This window comes from Alnus glutinosa, chromosome 7 (assembly GCF_958979055.1).
Source record: "Alnus glutinosa chromosome 7, dhAlnGlut1.1, whole genome shotgun sequence".
NCBI lineage: Eukaryota > Viridiplantae > Streptophyta > Magnoliopsida > Fagales > Betulaceae > Alnus > Alnus glutinosa.
Window position 1 is genome coordinate 319,789 of NC_084892.1, and position 21,012 is coordinate 340,800.

Here is a 21,012-nt window from a genome sequence, read left to right on the forward strand (position 1 = left end):
AAATGTTATTTAGTATACAACTGAGATGTTATATATTAATGAAATTCCATCTCACTTTTGTTTCATTAGGTTGACGTGATAATGTCCATCAACTATTAGATCTGTCTTTACTGAAAAAATAAAAAATATATTCAAAATGCACTTTTAAAATAGTAACACGGGTGTATATTATGTAGCATTAGAGTACTAGCAGTAGATGTTCTATAATGGTTCCCTTCCCTAAATATAGGGAAAATTTCAAGAAAAACTACAAAATAGCTCCCACAACAGATACCTTATATTTAGATAACTCCCTTGGGTAGCTACAGTGCTACCCAATCCAATATTTTAATAAAAAAAATTTATCTCTCTCTCCTTCACGCATGAATCACTTCACCGCTCGGTGTTCTCGTACTAGGTTTTCTTCTTCTACTAGGTTTTTTGGAAACACATCTAGGGTTCGGTGACAAAATCCTTGCCAAGTTCATCACCGACTTGGGGCGGAACTTCGAGACTGTCGATAAATTCGACGCAAAGCTGAAGGAGAATGGCGCTGAGATACTCGATTACTTCTTTTGAACGCTTCTGATGATAATACACACCATTCTCCCTTCGGAGCCCGATTTGGAGAAGGAATTGAAGAAAGAGAGCATTTCAGATGGTAGGAAGGCCAAGAGAATATATGTGGACCTAAAACCCAAAACCCCGTTTTCAAGAATAGTACAAAGAAAAGCCTTGTAGAAGCTGTGTTGTGTTTAATAATGAGCATCAAATATTTGAATCGAGTTTTTTGCATCTTGAATTCAGAAGGAGAAAGGGAATTGAAGAGATGGTTTTTGTGTGGAGTGTGACGGAGAAGACGATCGAGAGAGCAAGAGAAAGAAGAAAACAAATGAATTAAAAATAAAAGTAGAAAAGAGAAAAAAAAAAAGAAAAAAAAATTAGAGTAAAAGAGAGTATTTAATTGACATAAGGAAAGATTAAAAAATCTATTGTGAAGTGTTTTTTTATAAAAAAATAAAAAATAATTTTATTCTCTAAATTTAAAAAAAATAATTGAATAATTGCTGCTACTGCTCTTACTCGATCAACACGAAAAGAACACTTGGGAGAAAGGAGAAAGGCGGGTAAGCTGGTAATTTCATGCATGGCATCGATCGTGTACTGCAAGTTGCAGTAAAGCGCGCATTTCTTCCTACAGTAAAGTACTGACCAATGCTTATAAATTAAGAAGAGCCAAAGAGGGCAATCCACAAGCGAGATACTAAACAAACAAACACTCGATCTCATCACTCTCTGTGTTTGCTTTCGGATCATGTCCATGGCCAGCGAAAACGTACCAGGTTTAATTTTTTCGCCATCGTCTTTCTTCCTCTTTGTTTTGTCTTTGCTGCCATTGTTGCAAGTACGTACGCACGTAGCTTGATATACAAATCATATATGCATGCAGTCTCTCAATTGCTTTCCTTTGTTGTCGCCAATGTTTCTGATTAATGTACAATATTAATTTTTAAGTCAGAAATATAAATATGTTTGGCTGTAAATGCATGCATGCATGCATGATAACGATCTGATCTCTCTTTAATTTCTCTCAAGGAACTGTACTATACTTTTCAAAGAGATATTGTACGTGGAGCTTTTGTTTAAGATACACATACATATCTAGATTGTATGCTAAAGAGTAGTTAGGGAAGTTAGGGTCGTTATCTACACATATATATATCTATAGATATACAAGACTACAAGCCACTTTATGCTAGAACAAAAAAAAAAAAAAAAAAAAAAAACCTCACTTTCTTTACCAAAACAAATAGCTGTCTGGCTGCTAAAAGAACAAAAAGCAAAAAACTTATAGTTGTCTGTTGAAAGCAAGGTGGAAAAGTGCGAAGATTTTGCAGAACTTAGCAGCCTCCCAATTACCTATAAACCATTGAGACCTGTTATTTTTCCAATAAACTATGCATAGTGATTAGTGGCAAACCCAGCATTGACAAATTGGGCTAAATTTATAAAATATATATATATATATTAGGGGGACAAAACTAAAATAAAATTTAGGAGTAAAATTTTAAATATATATATATTTTTTATATTTTTATTTTAAAAAAAATCTGGAGCTTTGGGGGGGGGGGGGGGGGGGGGGGGGGGCAGGGCCTCGCTGGCCCTGAATAGGTGGTCCTAGTGATGGATGGAAGACGGACGGAAGGAAGATGGGTAAATAGCATTTCTCTAAACCATTATATTAAAAATAAAATAAAAAATACTTCTATTAACTGATAATATTTTCTGAATTACTCATCTAAAGTCTCTCTCATTGTTTGTACAATCTCCAATAATGAGTGTTGCTTTATTGCAAATAGTTTCTCTTTTTTGAAAACTTTCAAGTATGTAGGTAATCAATTATTTTTTTTATTTTTTATTGATTTAAATTTACGTACTATTAAGTAATAAAACAGTCTATGTAAACTTTTATATTTAGTTTTTAATTCTATGAAATATATAATTGTCGTTAGCTGAGATTATGAAGCTTAACAATTCTATTAAGCTTGACCCAGTCGAATTCAAAGCGAGATATTATCAAGGTAGATTCAATCCTTGGTTGAGAAAAAAAAAAATTGATCACCGTCTTATTGATAGAGACCAAATTTATTGAACTTGTCGAGGACACCTGAATAAATTAAAGTTAGATGTGAAAAAAAAAAAAAAATTATACGTTAAATTTATTTGTTTAAAACAATAACTAATTTTTTTAAAATTTTATTTATTTCGTGAGTTATATTTTAAATGTTTTTAATCAATTATTAATGTTCCTATCTTTTAATCTTGCCCCCTATCAACAAAAATCATGACTCCGTCCCTACTCGGCTACTCCCTAGTTGTAGAATATTAGTTAGAACATGTGGATCACACAAATATACACACATGGTACAATTTCTACATTGATAAGCAAGAAAAATCGAAATTTTGGATTTTATAGGGCACTGATATTATCAGAACAAAAGTGCGATCTTGTCCTATGGTGTCTTAGGGTATTATGATTCATAGGGAATAAGTTTTGAAGGAGTTTTAGGTATAGTTTTAGAGGATATGAAAATCAAGTTCTGCTGTAAACCTATAATTTCTTTTTTACAACAACAATGATGAAGATTGAAAAATTTGTGGAGGGTAGAGGACATGCTCAAAAATCACAAAATTCAGGAGAACTTTAGTTCATACATAACTTATTAAGTGTGCATAATGTTCTTATTTTTTAAGGTTGTTTGATATGTGTTTCGAATTTCCAAAGTTAGGGTTATCGTTCTTTTACTACACTGACAAAGACTAATGACCGGTAGATATTTCTGAATTTCTTAACAAGGATCTAGTTGGAATTAGTTCATGAAATTTGGTAGAGTTATTAATAATAGTATAATGATCAACCAAAATTAATTGGAAGATTTTATAAGTGCGGATAGAGAGTTAGATAATTTTTCAAATATATAATGAATATATGGGGTTAGATATTTTGTAGAGTTATTTTAATGATTTGCTTATTTGTTTTTCTCTTTCTAATTAGGTATCTCCTCTTGCATACTACCGGTGTACTTAATTAGGAGCGCCTTATACTTTTAATAAGATTGGTTTATTACTTATTCAAAATATATGAATTGTTTCGGTTATACAACAAAAACCCTAATATTTCTACAAAGACTTTGGATAGGCAATTGTTATTGAGGTTTTACAAATTTAGTAAAGAAATTTTGTCGAAAGAGCCAATAAAGTTAACAAAATTGGTTTGATGCAATTTGAAGTTAATGTGAATTAATTATGAATTTTCACTACAAAAAACTCTACAATTGGCCGCGTGTCTACAGTACCTGTTACTGTAGACACGCGTCCAATTAGCCACGTGTATACGGTACACGTGGCTAGAAGTATGCGCATCACAGTTGGCCGCGTGTATTTTTTACACGCGGCCAGTTGGCCGCGTGTATTTTTTACACGCGTCCAGTTGGCCGCGTGTATTTAATACACGTAGCCAATTGTTTTTATTAAATATATATTAATAAAAATAAATTTTATTAAGTTTTGTATATGGCCACGTGTATTAAATACACGTGGCTAATTGTTTTTATTAAATATATATTAATAAAAGTAAATTTTATTATGTATATATACGTATAAGATAACTGGCCGCGTGGCCTAAAGCCACGCGGCTAGAATTTGTGAAGATAGCAGTGGCGCGCGGGAATTGTCCCGCGCGCCACTGCACAGTAATTTCAAATGAAAAAAAAAAAAACTCGTTAAATACATGCAGACATGCAGTTCGCCATATATGTTCTCTCTCACTGTACCGCTCTCTCTCTCTCTCTCCTCTGTATCTCTCTGTCTCTCGCTCTCTCTGTCTCCTCTGTATCGTTCTCTCTCTATCTCTATCTCTCTCTCGCTCTCTCTCTCTCTCTCACGGTGTGTTCACTGTACCGCTCTCTCTCTCCTCTGTATCTCTCTGTCTCTCTCTCGCTCTCTCTCTCTCTCTCTCTCTCTCTCTCTCTCTCTCTCTCTCTCTCACGGTGTGTTCACTGTACCGCTCTCTCTCTCTCCTCTGTATCTCTCTGTCTCCTTTGTATCGTTCTCTCTCTATCTCTATCTCTCTCTCGCTCTCTTTCTCTCTCTCTCTCTCACGGTGTGTTCTCTCTGTACCGCTCTCTCTCTCTCTCCTCTGTATCGCTCTCTCTCTCTCTGTCTCTCGCTCTCTCTCTCGCTATCTGTATCTCTCTCTCTCTCTCTCTCTCTCTCTCTCTCTCGCTATCTGTATCTCTCTCTCTCCCTACTGAACTTGCTCGTACGTGTTTTCCTCTTCAATTTTTTTTTTTTTTTTTTTTTTTTTTTTTTTTTTTTTCAGTTATTATATTTTTTTCCTCTAAAAGTAAAGAATTAAATTAAAAATACAATTTATTATATTTAAAAAATAATTAAATACAGATTTAAATTAAATAAAAAATTATTTTTTTAATTTTTTTTTTTTTTAAAAAAAAAACATATTGCCACGTGTATAATAATACACGCGGCCAATTGGCCGCGCGTATTTTAATACACGCTGCTAATTGGCCGCGCGTATTAAAATACACGCGGCCAATTGTGCAGTTAGTGTCAACCGGACCTACCGCGTGTATTTACGTGGCCACTTGCACGCGGCCAACAGTTCGCCACGTGTACAGTGACCGTACACGTGGCGAAAAACAATTTTTTTTGTAGTGTTTACAAGCAATGAAGGTCGATCTGTCACACTGCTGGAATATTAGAAATTAAGTTTTAGTGACCACACATTATTTTAAAACTTGGGTTTTACTGCTTGGAATGTAATGGTTTTTGGATATGTGGTAGCCTTAAATATTAAAAAAGATTTTATTCAGGTCTCATTCGATTCCAGTGAGAGAAAATGGGTAAAATCTCAAGAGAATAAAATCTAGACAACAAGTGAATAATTCATGCATGGCTACTAAATTGATTTTCAGGTCACATAAGAATAATTCATGCATGGCTACTAAATTGCATCCTTATCAATTTTCTAAAAAAAATTAATTCGAATTATTTTGACTAGCCGGATGAAAATGCTTTAATTAACGAGAATTGGTGACAGTTTCATGAGTGGAAGTTATTAATCCAACAATATCTTGTATGGTATGTGGGAAATGACTCTCTTCTAGGATTTAGGTGGACCTTGGTCACCTTGACATACGAATCTTCTAAAACAAACTGTAATGCTTGTGATCTTTGTAGAAGTTGTAACGTTCAATTTTTTGTTGTCAGCTATGGCCTCGAGAGAAGAGAAGAAGCGAGAAATACAAGAACTGTTGAAGGATCAAACTGTGGAAACAATCTTTCTCACTGGGGAGGCTGGAGTAGGGAAAACATGGATTGCAGAACAGATGAGTGATTTTGCAAGCAGCAAGGGCTTGTCTTATATGACCTTTTGGGTGTTCCTGAATCAACAACCTGAAAGCATGTCTTTTTATCGCGGCAATTCTCTTTATGAGAATTTTGCCCGTCAGCTGTCTCTACTTCCCGATTTTGAGGATTGGGAAGAAGATAATGTCAGTAAGGAAGAGAAGCCAAAAGAGAAGGGAGAAAAAACAGAGGAAGAGAAGCGCCTGGAGATGGAGAGGTTGATATCAAATGCGCTTAAAGAAAAGAGATCTGCAACGCCTGATGATAAGAAGTTTCTTCTCCTAATTCTGGATGGCGTTCCTGATGACACAAGGAAGGAAGATGACATTCTGCAATATATTAAAGCCACTCTTCTGCCAGATATAAAAGCCGCTCTACAACTGAATGAGGAAAGTACTCCGTATAAGGTTTTAATCACTAGAAGAAATGAGCCTGTGAAGGAAGCAAGTGATCAGAACAAGGAAACGAATGAAGTGACCGCGGAGACTAATCAGAGCAAGGCAACGAAGAGATCAGTGATCATCGAGAAGATTGAACCCTTGACTGAGGAAGAGCGTTTGACTCTACTTATGGAAAGAGTCAATGAAAAGGTTAAGAAGATTGCTGATTTTGAAAAATTTGCAGGAGAAATTGCTAAAAAGAGCAAGGGTCTGCCAGCTGCAATAGTGGTGATCATAGCAAAAGCCTTAAACCGCATTGGAGGGCAGGATTCCAAGACTCTGACATTGGAAGGTGCTCTGAAAGAAGCAGCTGACGATGTAAATCCACTACTGCCCTTTGCATATGCCATGTTACAAATGAGTGATATGGTTTTGATCAACTCCTGTTGCCAAAGCCGTCGGTTATTTCTCAAACACGAAAGAGTTCATTACCATGAGCTGATAGCTTTCTGGATATTGGAAGGATGTGTGGGTGCCTTTGACCGTGTTGAGCAGGCCTATGAAGAGGGACATCGCGTTCTGATGGAGCTTGTAGATCTCCATATGCTGAAAATCCCATATGATAACATTGTTGTCATGGACAAATTAGCACATACAGTACTTCCTGATGATTGTGGCCGAGATGGATACGGAGGGTCGACGACGTCGAGTCTTGGACTGGCTAGCGTGCTTGAGGGTAGCGATTGGCAAGGTTTCAGGAGAATCACACAGGCGGGTGGTATGATAAAAACACCGTCCAATATGGAGGCGTCCCCTATTGAGGCAAGATGGAAAAAAGTATGCACGCTACTCATTGATGGGAGGCGTCTCTACAGGGAAGTTCCTGACATTTTCTTTAAACCAATGCAGGGACTCCAGGTTCTTGTGATTTTTAATCCTACATTCAGATCACTGCCCTCAAGCTTGTCTAAAATGGATGAGCTTCGTCTGCTTGTGCTCAGGGGATGTGATCCGTTGGAGAACATTGATCCCATCAAAGAACTCAAGTCATTGATAGTTCTGGAGATATCTGGTGCTGCCTCCTTGAAGAATATTCCGGACGATTTTTTCCAGAAATTGAGTAAACTTCGAAGCCTCAAACTCTCTGTAGACCAGATCACATCGCTACCTTCTATCTCCCACCTGAGTGAACTCCGTTGGCTCATCCTAAGCGGGTGCTCTAGCTTGAAAAAACTGCCAAAAATAAAGACACTCACAAAGCTCGAGCTGATTGATCTCTCCGGTGCTACCGAATTGGAAACATTGGAAGGCAGAGCGTGGGTCGAACTTGTGAATCTCCGAATGCTTGACGTCTCCCGAACCAAGATTTCCCGCTTGCCAATCCTCGGCGATAAGCTTGGAATTCTTACTACACTCTCATTAAGTGGCTGTAAACGCTTGGCGAGGCTGCCCAAACTAAAAGGCTTGTCCAACCTTCAATTTCTTGATCTTTCGGGCGCAGTTATGCTAAAGGAATTCCCAGATGATTCCTTGCAAGTTGACAGTAAGCTCAAGATCCTTCATCTCTCTCAAACTTTAATCCCTAATTTACCTTCCAATTTCTACAGACTCTCTAATCTCGAGTTGCTCGATCTTTCTGGTGCCCCTAATTTGGGGAAATTGGACGATAACTGCTTCCAAAATCTGAGCAAATGTCGTCACCTTGACCTCTCCAACACCAACATTGAAAATCTACCTTCAATTTCCAAGCTCGGTAACCTTGAAGTTCTTAATCTTTCTGGTTGCAGAGCGTTGACAAATATAGGAGATGATCAATGTTTTGAGCAAATGACTCGCCTTCAATGCCTCGGCCTCTGTGAGATATCTAAGATTGAGCGCCTGCCGTCCCTTTCCAAACTTGTCAACCTTCGTCAACTCTTACTAAAAAACTCTACCGGCCTAAAAGACCTTCATTCTCTAGAATCTATGTCAAAGCTTGAGCAGCTCGATTTATCTGTAGATGAACCTGGTGCAAGGTTTCCGGAAGGAACTACAGCTGATTTCTTGAATAATATGATCCAGCTTCAGCTTCTCAACCTATCATGGACGGGTCTTAAGATATCTTCTCTATCCAATCTCACCAATCTCACCAACCTCACCCAGTTGTCCCTTGGAGGTTGTTCACTCTTAGAATCGGAGCCAAATTTCGGCAACCATACAAAGCTGGAGGTTCTGGATCTTTCGGAGCCAAAGATTACTTCTCTACCATCCCTTGGAAAACTTAGCAGTCTCCGCGAGCTTAAGTTAAGAGGCTGTTCGGGCTTAGAGCAGCTGCCAGATCTAAAATTGCTGGTCCATTTGGAGGTTCTTGATCTGTGGGGGACCGGAATCAAAGGGTTTCCCTATGAGATCTCAGAATTGACTAGTTTAAAGCACCTTGATCTGCCAGACATGACGCATATTCCAAAGGTTGATTGGGTGTTGATAAACCGCCTACCGGAGGAGGTAAACTGGGTTGAATGCGACATCCTCAAGCAGTATCGAGACGGGCCTTGCATATCTCTGAGTGCTACCGAACTTTCTACAATTCTGAAGGGCTATCTGAAGTTAGTGGATCTCGGAAAATTTCACATCTCTGTTTCCCCTGATATTAAGAAGCAACGTAGTGGTGGAGATATCATTTGGCACAGAGTTGACCGTTCCTTGAGAGACATATACCTGAAGCTTCTTTCTATTCCGGAAGACCACGGTGGGTTTCTGGAAATTGTTGGATTTGAGAGTTTTCCTGCTGGTATCGAGGGTGCCATCGTAAAAGCCGAGTACATTTCCTTGATCGACAGCAAGTTCGTCAAATCCTTATCGGACTTGGCTGCGGGTTTGAAGGCAGTGAACGAGGGCGTGACGGCAATGAAAGGCTGTATGGTAGAGAGGTGCACCGAAATGGAGACCATTTTTGGCGGAGAAGAGACAGAAGTCAAAATGAGGGACAATCTAGAGATTCTGAGGGCGACAAACCTTCCGAAGTTGAAGAGTGTCGTCTCCGTTGGGAATGTGGAACATGGAGGCTTTCAGAAACTTACAGAGTTATATCTGGATTGTTGCCCAGCTCTGGAAATTGTGTTTCCTTCATCTCAGCTGCCAGAAAACCTTAAAATCCTCGAAATCAAATTCTGTGATAAATTGAAGACTCTTTTTAATCCTGAAGCAGAGACAAAAGGTAAACAACAGAAATTGGAGAAACTGCATCTCGTGGAACTGCCGGAGTTAACCAGCATTGGAGTGCCTCCAGTTACGAAATTAGTCAAACTCAGGAATTGCCCGCAGATGCACCACTTGGAAGAATTTACAGAAATAACAATTCAAAGGTATTGAGGTTGGTTGAGCTGCCATCTCGGATTACTGGAGTATGTCTATGTACGTGTGTGAGTTAGTTTGGAAGTCTCTTTTTTTTTTTTTTTTTTTTTTTTTTTTTAATTTATTTGTGTGTTTGAGTTAGTCTTTGTGTTTGTTCTGGTCAAGAAACCTATTTTGAGTCTATATATGTCGGTTTGTGAACTCTATTTTTATTATTATTATTTTTTTTTCGATTGTCTACGTTAATAATATATAATGTTTATGTGCCTTACTTGATGTACTCAGGCCATTTTAAGGTATTTGTAAAATTCATGTCGTATAGTGATAAGGTATTGTAAATGACTAATGTTGTTGTGAAAATAATTTTGACGGTTCAAAATTTCTTGTTGATACTAAATTGTATTAATTCTTAAAAAAAAATAAAAAAATAGTAAGATAATTAAAATGCAAGAAATTAAAATTAGAGTAAAGAAATATTTCATAATATTATTATAGAACTACGCAAAAGCGCTGTCATTGAAGGTTGAGTTCGTGCTCCTAGAGTGTTTAACTCGGTACGATGGGAGTTTTTTATACAAAACCTCGTTTAATTTTCGTTAAGGACGCACTTCCAAATTCAAAAATCAAATGAGCAACCCTTGATTAATTGGAAGATTTGGTGCAAAGAAGATGAAAAAATGAGTAGCTAAAAACTCTATATATCTCTCTCTTCATTTGCGAAGAGAAATTCTAGAGAGCAAAGTTGAAAACTCATACAAGACTTTTGGATGACCAGTAGTGTCTAAGCTGAATCTTTTTTTTTTTTTTTTTTTGTTGTTGAAGGTCCCTCAATCATTTCTGAACTTCCACGAGAAAAAAACAATAAACGTACGCCAATATGAAGAGTAAGGCCCAAAGAAAACATCAACAAACAACATTAATACAACAAAACCCCTAAAAATTAGCAACACGGGCGAAGGAAACAGTGGGAACACGTGGGCATGAGATCTACGCGTTGGCACATGAGGGGCCAGGCAAGGATGCGGATGGCAGCAATAGGGAGTAGAGAGTTCAGTGAAGACGGTGGTTAGGCACGTTGATAGGCAGAATTGCCGGAAGAATGAGATGTTTGCACAAGAGAATGGGGCAAGGAATGAATTTTGTTACTCACTAGGCCCCCCTCCCTAACCAATTAAAAGTAGGAAAAATACTCCATAAAAGGGAGGGGAATGATTCAATCGAGGAATACTAGGCTTAGCAATTTTTTACATGACCCGTAAACCCGGCACGAAAAAATCGGTTTTGGGTTTGTTATAATCGGGTTCAGATCATAATCGGGTCAACCCGCCAACACGATTATAACCCGGTTTTAAAAAAAATTCACGCCTCACGGTTCACCCTCTTCTCCTTTTCTTTATTATTTTCTCTTCTTAGTTCTTCCTTCTTGCTCAAACACACAACATAGAAAAGAGAGCATCATCTTCCTCTCTTTTCTGATTTTCTTCTTCTTCTTTTTCCCAGAAACAGAAAGAGAGATGGTGAGAGAAACACAGAGAGGCCCGAACGACCCATCAAACCTTAAGAGAGACCCGATCTTCCATGATCGCTGGAGGATGCGATTTCCGGTGAATCATCGCCGATGAAGTCAGAGGAAGTATTGTCTAGCGATTCTTCGTTGGATTCTCGGTGGATTTTCCTCAAATGTAATTCTTGTAATTTCTTGTGTTTCCATTATTAATATTATTTTTGGGTATTTTTGGATTGATAAGTTTTGATTGAGCCGTGTGGGTTCCTTGGGTTGAACTGTTGAAGCTTGAAGATCTACCCCTGTTCCGGCCGATTTTTTTTTTTTTTTTTTTCCCGATTGGGGAACCGAATGGATTGAAGGGATTTTTGTTATTGTTTTGCTTAGAAATTTCCTTGGTTTATTCCCCATAATGGCCGAATGGGAATTTTTTTTTTTTAGTTCTCCTGTTTTCTGGTTGAGCTACCGATCTGGTTGCTTGAATTGCTTCTCTTTTGTAATCGTGTGTATCGGGTCGTGTTCGGGTTACTCGGTTCGCAAATCGGGTCGTGTTCAGGTCACATATTTCAACCCAATTAATTATCGGGTCGGGTTCATGTTAAGCCCGTTTGCGTAATCGGGTCGGCCGGGTCGACATGAACCCGAATTGCCAAGCCTAAGGGATACACACCATTCTTACCAAAATACCCTATGAATTCTTTAAGCTTATAACCTTACTTGGTTCATTTTTTACTTAAGCATCAGAATGTTTTCACCAGAACATCGACAAAGAATCAATGGCCATTATATAAATTTAATGACTAAACAGTAAAAAAATAAAAATAAAAATAATCAATGGCTTGTGTAAAATTTTAATGACCAAACGGCTAAAAAATAATGTTTGTAACACATTATGACAATCTCCCGGATGTTGCAACATTAGAATAGTAAGAAACTTGAGAAAGTATGCATAGTTGGTACTTGAACCGCACTTTAGAATAACTAAGTAGGAACTTAATGAATCACATTACAGTTAAACTACTTAAACCAATTTCACAAATTTGTCAAACTTATCATCCAACATAGTTTCCTTTTAACAGGGTTGTTTAACAAGAAAAATCGTTAGCCACATCCGCATTATCACCCTAAAATGATTAGTCAATTTGGAGTTTCCCTATAGTTACTTATAAAGCCTTGTTTCACTTAATAAATATGCAATGTGAGACTCAGTACCTATGAGTGTGTTTTTTATAAACCACTCACTCTATGTGAACTATGAGTGTGTTCTTTATAAACCACTCACTCTATGTGAACTATTCATCTTTCGAATCTGAGATGGGGATATTCTAAACAACCCCCCTCAACCTTATGGTTTCCATCACTTAACCCTTGGGACGGTAACATATTTACGGATAACAAAATACAAAGCTAGAGCAGAATGCCAAGTTTATTGAAGATTCTTTTTGATAAATTGAAGGCTCTAACTTTTTTCACAAGTAAGTTTGTCTCTTATATATATATATATATAGCTTTAAAATTCTTCACTGCGGGGGCTTGAAGAATAAATCCTGTCAAAGATGAAACTGACGATCGAAGCAAAGAATTTGGAAAGCCACACCATTAATGATTACTACTTAATCATTACGACAAGCATATTTCTTTCCTCCGTACCTTCACCTTTTGCTTTTGGAATGATATACATCGGTAATTCGTTGGCCAAAGTATTGATTTTTTAATTCTTTTTTACGCCAAGAATATTTTCTTTTTAATTTTTTTATCAGTTATATATATATATATAATGTTCATTAACTATTACATCAGTCTTTATTAAAAAAAAAAAAAAAATTCAAAATGCACTCTTCAGTGACATGGGTGTATATATAGTACGTGGCATTACTCGATCAACACGAAAAGAACACTTATAAGGGACAAAAGAAAAAAGGCGGGTAAGCTGGTAATTTCATGCATGGGATCGTGTAAAGCATTTCCTACAGTAAACTGATCAAGGCTATAAATTAAGAAGAGCCGAAGACGGCAATCCACAAGCGAGATACTAAACAAACAAATACTCTCATCACTCTCTGTGTTTGCTTTCGGATCATGTCCAGCGAAAACGTACCAGGTTTTTTTCACCATCTTTCAATTCTTCCTCTTTGTTTTGTCTTAATTTGCTGCCCTTGTTGCCGGTAGCTTGATATACAAATCATGCATGCAGTCTCTCAAGTGCTTTCCTTTGTTGTTGCCGATTAATGTTTCTGATTAATGAACAACATTTTTTAAGTCAGAAATGCAAATATGTTTGGCTGCACATGCATGCATGTTAACGATCTGATCTCTCTTTAATTTCTCTCAAGAAACTGTACTTCAATGAGATATTGTAGAGCTTTTGTTTCAGATAAACATACATATATATGTAGATTGTATGCTAATTAAAGATTATGTGAGTGTGTTTATCTTTTACATATATATTTTAATTGTAGGAAATAAATAATTGTAGTTAGTTAAGATTATGGAGAATTATAATTCTATTAAGCCCCAATTAAGCGAGAGTTCAGGTTAAGGTAGATTTAGTGAATCTGCTAGTAAATTCTTGGTTAAAAAAAAATTGATTACTATCTTAATGATAAAGACCAAACTAGTGAACTCCTAGAAGACACCTAAATAAGTTAATGCCAGGCATGAAAAAAAAAAAAAAAAAAAAAAACAAGTAACATTTATTTGTTCAAAACGATAATTAAATTTTGTTGAATTATTTATTTATTTATTTTGTTAGTTATATTTTAAATATTTTTAATCACTTATTTGTCCATATGAACCAAAATCCTAGCTCCACCTAGTCTTCAAGAATATTAATTAGAAAGACTGCATGGATCACACGAATAAACAGAAACGGTACAGTTTTTACATTGGTAAGCAAGATAAATAAAAAATTTGGATCTTATAGGGCACTGATCTTATCAAAACAAAAGTGTAATCTTGTCATATGATGTCTTAGTGTATCAGTTAGAGGATATGAAAATTGGGTTCGACTATAAACCTAGAAATTCTGGGTCACAACAATATTAGTGAAGAAGATTGAAAAGTTCGTGTAGGGTAAAGGACATGCCCCAAAATCACAAAATTCAAGAGGAATTTTGTTTATACATAATTTACTAAGTGTGCAAAATTTCATGATTTTTTTTTAAGGTAAATTGGATATGGATTTCAAATTCCCAAAGTTAGGGTTAGCATTATATATATCACTGCGCCAACAAAGACAAGTGACCAGTGGATATTTCTGAATTTTCTAACAAGGGTCTGGTTGGATTTAGTGATCATGAAATTTTGTGGAATTATTAATAACATTTTAATGATAGACCAAAATTAATTTGATTGTTTTATAAGCACAAATTAATAGAGGGTCAAATAAATTTTCAAAAATAGAATGAAAATCTGGATTGTTTCATTTGTATATATAGCAGGAAGGCTAATATTTCTACAGAAACTTTGGATAGGAAATATTTGCTGAGGTTGTAAGAATTTGGTAACGAAATTTAGTCCAATGAGTCAGTAAAATATCAAAATTATTTGGAAAAAGTATACATAACCCCCTCAAACTACCACATCATTGTCAATGTACCCCCAAACTACCAATTGTGTTAATCTCCCCCCTTAAACTACCAGAAAATGTCAATGTCCCCCTAATGACAAAAATGCCCTTCATAAAATTATTAAAATAAAATAAAAACTAAAAAAAATTATTAAAAAAATATAAAATAACAAAAAATTATTCCAAAAAAAAAATTAAAAATTAAAACTGTTTTTTTTTAAATAATAATTTTCAGTTTTTTTTTTTTAAAAAAAAAAAATTGTTCTTTTTCGTTTTTTTAATTTAATAAAAACTGGTTTTTTTTTCATTTGTTTTATTTTTTAAAAAAATAAATAAATAAATTTCAGTTATTTTTTGTTATTTCATTTTTTTTATTTAAAAAAATTTGTTATTTTTCGTTTTTTAATTTAATAAAAACTGGTTTTTCTTTTTTATTTTTTTCATTTGTTTTTTTTTAAAAAAAAAAATTAAAAAATTAATTCTTTTTTTTTTAAATATTTTTTTTGTTTTTTTATTTAATTTTATTTAATTTTTTTAATTTTTTTAATTTTTAATTTTTTTAAGTTTTTTAGTTTTAGTTTTAATTTTTTTTTGAATTTATGAGGACATTTTTGTCTTATTCAAAAAAAATTAGGGTCATTTTTGTCTTTTTGTTGGTCTTAGGTGGGACATTGACATTTTCTGGTAGTTTAAGGGGAGAGATTGACACAATTGGTAGTTTAGGAGGTACATTGACAATTGAGTGGTAGTTTGATGGGGTTATATGTACTTTTCCCAAATTATTTTAACACAATTTGGAGTTAAGATGAATTAATTATGAATTTTAAAAGCAGTGAAGGTCATACGTACTGTCACACTGCTGGAATATTATAACTTGTGTCTTAGTGATCTACCATGCATTATTTTAGAACTTGGGTTTTACTACTCAGAACGTAATGAGTTTTGGATATATGGTAGCCTTAGATACTAGGAAAGATTTAGTACGTTCAGGTCTCGTTAAATTCCTGTGATGGGAAAGGGGTGAAATCTGGACAGTAAGTGAAGTAGGGTTCAAAGTATCTACCCCTCATAAGTTATCACATATGCATAATTCATGCATGACTATTAAATTTCATCCTTTTCAATGTTCTAACAAGGTGACGTTAGGTCTAGGTTAGAAAGTTTAACTTCTGAAGATTATAAAGGTAAGGTAAGTTGGATCTCTTACCCCTTCTCAATTATTTTTCATTGCATGATTTAGTAAGTGTTCCTCGCTGCTTTATGCAAATGCCTATATGTTATATTATTCATATGCTTTACAGCTTTACATGAAATGTCATTTATAAAAGAGTTTTAAACTGGAAAATCATTTCAATGATATAAAGCTTGTTTTTAGAAACTTTCCAATAGAAAGAGCTTCAATAGAAGAGAAAATAGAAAAATGTTTTATAATATAAGGGCATGTGTAAGGAAGAGCTATTTTGGCTAAGAGTTCAGAGAAGAGACAACACAATACCAGTGCTAAGATGAAAGCGTATCACACTGGAGGACGTTTATGTGCAAGTGTGGCCTAACACCAAAGTTTTGCCATGCTAAGTGCATCGAGCTTAATCAAGTGGCCTTGATTGACTCTTCCTACAGCCACGGATTGAGAATGAGTCTTTCAGAATTATGCACAACCCCAACATACGGGGCATAATTGTGTGCATAGGACATACTAAGAAAATGTCTCTGCGTGCAAGTGTGGCCCAACACCAAGTTTTGCCATGCTAAGTGCACCGAGCTTAATCAAGTGGCCTAGGTTGACTCTTCCCGTAGCCATGGGTTGAGAACGAGTCTTTTAGAATTATGCACAACCCCAACAAACGGGGCATAATTGTGTGCATAGGAGTTAGGACATACTAAGAAAATGACTCTGCGTGCAAGTGTGGCCCAACACCAAGTTTTGCCATGCTAAGTGCACTGAACTTAATCAGGTGACCTAGTTTGACTCTTCCTGCAGCCACAGCTTGAGAACGAGACTTTCAAAATTATGCACAACTCCAACATACGGGGCATAATTGTGTGTATATGCCATACTAAGAAAACATCCAAGTTATTTGTATTTATATGATAGAAGTAAGGTGCTTGCTTTGAATGTGCGTGGTTTCAAAGAAGAAATCTTTAAAGTCTCTTCTAGTACGTATCTAATTAATAGCCACTGATCTAGGGTTTTAAGATCCTTATAACCCACCCTTTTTGCCCTATAACCATGCCAAGTTTCATAGCGAAAACAACCTTTCAAAACTGCCTAGTCGAGTGTAGTTATGCTTTTAAAATTTCAATTTCTAGGAGCTATGCCACCTACTTTTATTTTTTTTAAGGACTGAAATTTCTTATAAATTGGGATATAGGAAAGTTCTTCCAAGACAGTCTCTAAAAGTGTCATATATCTCTTAGCAACTGAGAAGCACATCACACAGACTTTTTTAATAGCATTAAAAAAAAAATAAATAAAAAAAAGTGTTTCTCACATGTTCAAGAAACATTTGGACACTTTTTGAGACGGGATTGGAATTCCTATAACCTAGGTGGTAGGAAATTTATATCCTTTCTTTTTATACTTATGGACATCAATTTAACTAGGGGTTTTTGTCCTTTGAAAATTTGATCTTATAAGGCTTAAACAATGCTTTAATAATCACCAAAATATTTCACTTTATAAGGCCACAACCTTGGATTTACAACACTGCTGGAATTTCTGAATTCCAGTATATAAGTCCTAACAATTTATCAGTTATGGAAACCCCTTTTATCTTGTTCTTCTAAAACAAACTGTAATTCTTTTGATCTTTGTAATAATTGTAACGTTCAATTTTTTGTTATTAGCCATGGCCTCGAGAAATGCAGAGAAAGAGGCTATACTAGAACTGTTAGAGAAAGAAGAAGTGAAAAGAATTGTTCTCACTGGGGATGCTGGAGTAGGGAAAACATGGATTGCAGAAGAGATAAGTAATTCTGCAAGCAGCAAGGGCTTATCTTACATGACATTTTGGGTGTTCCTAAATCAGCAACCTGAAAGCAAGTCGCTTTATCAAGACAGGTCTCTTCATGAGAATATTGCCCGTCAGTTGTCTGTTCTTTCCGATTTTGAGGAGTGGGAAGATAATGTTGGTAAGGAAGAGAAGCAAGAGACCAGAGAAAAAACAGAGGAAGAGAAGCGCGAGGAAGAACGCAAGGAGATATCTAATGCGCTTAAAGAAAAAAAGAGATCTGCAACGCCTGATGAAAAGAAGAAGTTTCTTCTCCTAATTCTGGATGGCGTTCCTGACACAATGACGGAAGATGCCATTCTGCCAGATATAAACTCTGCTCTACAACTGAATGAGGAAAGTAGTCTGTATAAGGTTTTAATCACTAGAAGATCAAAAGAGCCTGTGAAGGAAGCAAGTGAGAGCAAGGAAATGAATGAAGTGACCGCAGAGACTAATCAGAGCAAGGCAACGGAGAAAGTGATCATCGAGATCAAACCCTTGACTGAGAAAGAGGGTTTGACTCTACTTAAGAAGAGAGTCAATGAAAAGGTTAAGAAGATTGCTGGTTTTGAAAATTTTGCAGGAGAAATTGCCAAAAAGAGCAAGGGTCTACCAGCTGCAATAGTCGTGATAGCAGAAGCCTTAAATCGCATTAGAGAGCATGATTCCAAGACTCTGACATTGGAAAGTGCTCTGGAAGAAGCAGCTACATGTGAGGAGGCACCTGATCATGGTGTAAATCCACTACTGTGCTCCGCATATGGCATGTTGGCGAGGAGTGATATGGCTTTGATCGACTGCTGGTGGCAAAGCACGCACTTATTTCTCAAACATGCTAGAGTTCATTACCACGAGCTGATAGCTTTGTGGATATTGGAAGGATGTATAGGTGCTTTTGACCGTGTTGAGGAGGCCTATAAAGAGGGACATCGTGTGTTGATGGAGCTTATAGATCTCGATATGCTGAAAATGATAGATGATAACATTGTTGTCATGCAAGGATTAGCACTTACACTGCTTCCAGATAGTCGACGAGATGGATATGAAGGGGCATCGAGTCTAGGACTGGCTACTGTGCTTGAGGGTGACGATTGGCAATGTTTCAGGAGAATCACGCAGAAGGATGGCATGATAAAAGCACTGTGCAAACACGAAAGAACGTATCAAGTATCCACGCTACTGATTGATGGAAGGCGTCTCTACAGGGAAGTTCCTGACAGTTTCTTTCAGCCAATGCAGCGACTCCAGATTCTTGTGATTTTTAATCCTACATTCAGATCACTGCCCTCAAGCTTGTCTAAAATGGGTGAGCTTCGTCTGCTTGTGCTCAGGGGATGTGATCCGTTGGAGAACATTGATCCCATCAAAGGACTCGAGTCATTGACAGTTCTGGAGATATCTGGTGCTACCTCCTTGAAGAATATTCCGGATGATGATTTTTTTAAGAAATTGACTCAACTGCGAAGCCTCAATCTCTCTGCAGTCCAGATCACATCGCTACCTTCTATCTCCCACCTGAGTGAACTCCGTTGGCTCATCCTAAGCGGGTGCTCTAGCTTGAAAAAACTGCCAAAAATAAAGACACTTACAAAGCTCGAGGTGATTGATCTCTCCGGTGCTACCGAATTGGAAACATTGGAAGGCAGAGCGTGGGTCGAACTCGTGAATCTCCGAATGCTTGACGTCTCCCAAACCAAGATTTCCCGCTTGCCAATCCTCGGCAGTCTTGGAAATCTTACTACACTCTCATTAAGTGGCTGTAAACACTTGGCGAGGCTGCCCAAACTAAAAGGCTTGTCCAACCTCCAAGTTCTTGATCTTTCGGGTGCGATTATGCTAAAGGAATTCCCAGATGATTCCTTGCAAGTGGACAGTAACCTCAAGATCCTTCATCTCTCTCAAACTTTAATCCCTAATTTACCTTCCAATTTCAACAGCCTCTCTAAACTTGAGTTGCTTGATCTTTCCGGTGCCCGTAATTTGGTGAAATTGGAAGAAAACTGCTTCCAACATATGAACAAATGTCTTCGTCATCTTGACCTCTCCAACACCAAAATTGAGAAACTTCCTTCAATTTCCAAGCTTGGTAACCTTGAAGTTCTTAATCTTTCTGGTTGCAATGCGTTGACAAAAATAGGAGATCAATCTTTTGAGCAAATGACTCGCCTTCAGCGCCTTGAACTCTCTGAAACTAAGATTAAATGCATGCCGCCCCTTTCCAAATTTGTCAACCTTCGTCAACTCTTACTAAGAAACTGTATCAGCCTAAAAGAACTTCCACCTCTGGAATCTCTGTCGAAACTTGAGGAGCTTGATTTATGTGGTGCACTGCTTCCGGAAGGAACTAAAGCTGAATTCTTGAAAGATATGAACCGCCTTCAGCTTCTCAACCTATCAGGGACGGGTCTTGTGTTACCTTCCCTGTCCAATCTCTCCAACCTCACCCAGCTTTCCCTTCGAGGTTGTTCTCTCTTAGAAACGGAGCCAAGTTTGGAAAACCATACAAAGCTGGAGGTTCTGGATCTTTCGGAGACAAAGATTACTTCTCTACCATCCCTTGGGAATCTTAGCAGTCTGCGCGAGCTTAAGTTAAGAGACTGTCCAGGCTTAAAGCAGCTGTCAGATCTAAACTCGCTGATCCATTTGGAGGTTCTTGATCTGTGGGGGACCGGAATCGGAGAATTTCCCTATGAGATTTCAGAAATGACTCGTTTAAAGCACCTTGATCTACCAGACATGAAGGGTATTGAAAAGCTTGAGTGGGAAAGGATAAAGCGCCTGCCGGAAGAGGTAAACTGGGTTCAGTGCGGCATCCTCAAGCACTGTCAAGACAGGTCTTGCATATCTCTGAGTGCTACTGAAAGTTAGGACTGGGAGTCCATCAATCTCTGCCTGCCTCTTGGATTACTGAGAGTATGTCTCTATGTTTGATTTAGTTTGGAAGTGTATGTTGTGAAATAAGTTCTCGCAATAGAACAGTGGTCGTGTGTGTTAAAGTATTGATTAAGTAATTAAATTTATCTATTTCTATCGACTTAAACTTTTAGGATAAGTGGTGATTTAATATGGTATGGGTGTTAGTCTTTGTGTTTGAGTCAAGTATTGTAAAACTAGACATCCAATTCTATAAGGTGTCTATGTCTGTGTGTTTGGAATACTTTTTTTGTGAAATAAGTTCTCACGCCAGAACAGTAGTCGTGTGGAGTCTTAATCTTTGTGTTTGAGTCAAGGAATTGTTCGAGTCTATATCTGTTTGTAAATTGGATTTAAGAAAAAGTCTTGAATAAAGTTTGGCAGAGAATTAATCAGTAAATCAACAAGCCCAGC

The 21,012-nt window shown here is 36.8% G+C and overlaps 2 protein-coding genes across 2 annotated transcripts; both read left to right on the forward strand.

Annotated features, from left to right (window-relative positions):
* The first annotated feature begins 5,771 nt into the window (after positions 1-5,771).
* LOC133872559 (putative disease resistance protein At4g19050) lies at positions 5,772-9,697 on the forward strand. The gene has a single exon (XM_062310120.1). It carries the CDS (start codon positions 5,772-5,774, stop codon positions 9,636-9,638), a length of 3,867 nt encoding a protein of 1,288 aa, XP_062166104.1. The 3' UTR covers positions 9,639-9,697.
* Positions 9,698-13,142: 3,445 nt separating this feature from the next.
* LOC133873633 (putative disease resistance protein At4g19050) lies at positions 13,143-20,751 on the forward strand. The gene is made up of 2 exons (XM_062311362.1): positions 13,143-13,225; positions 17,540-20,751. Exons 1-2 carry the CDS (start codon positions 13,204-13,206, stop codon positions 20,551-20,553), a joined length of 3,036 nt encoding a protein of 1,011 aa, XP_062167346.1. The 5' UTR covers positions 13,143-13,203; the 3' UTR covers positions 20,554-20,751.
* The last annotated feature ends 261 nt before the right edge of the window (positions 20,752-21,012 follow it).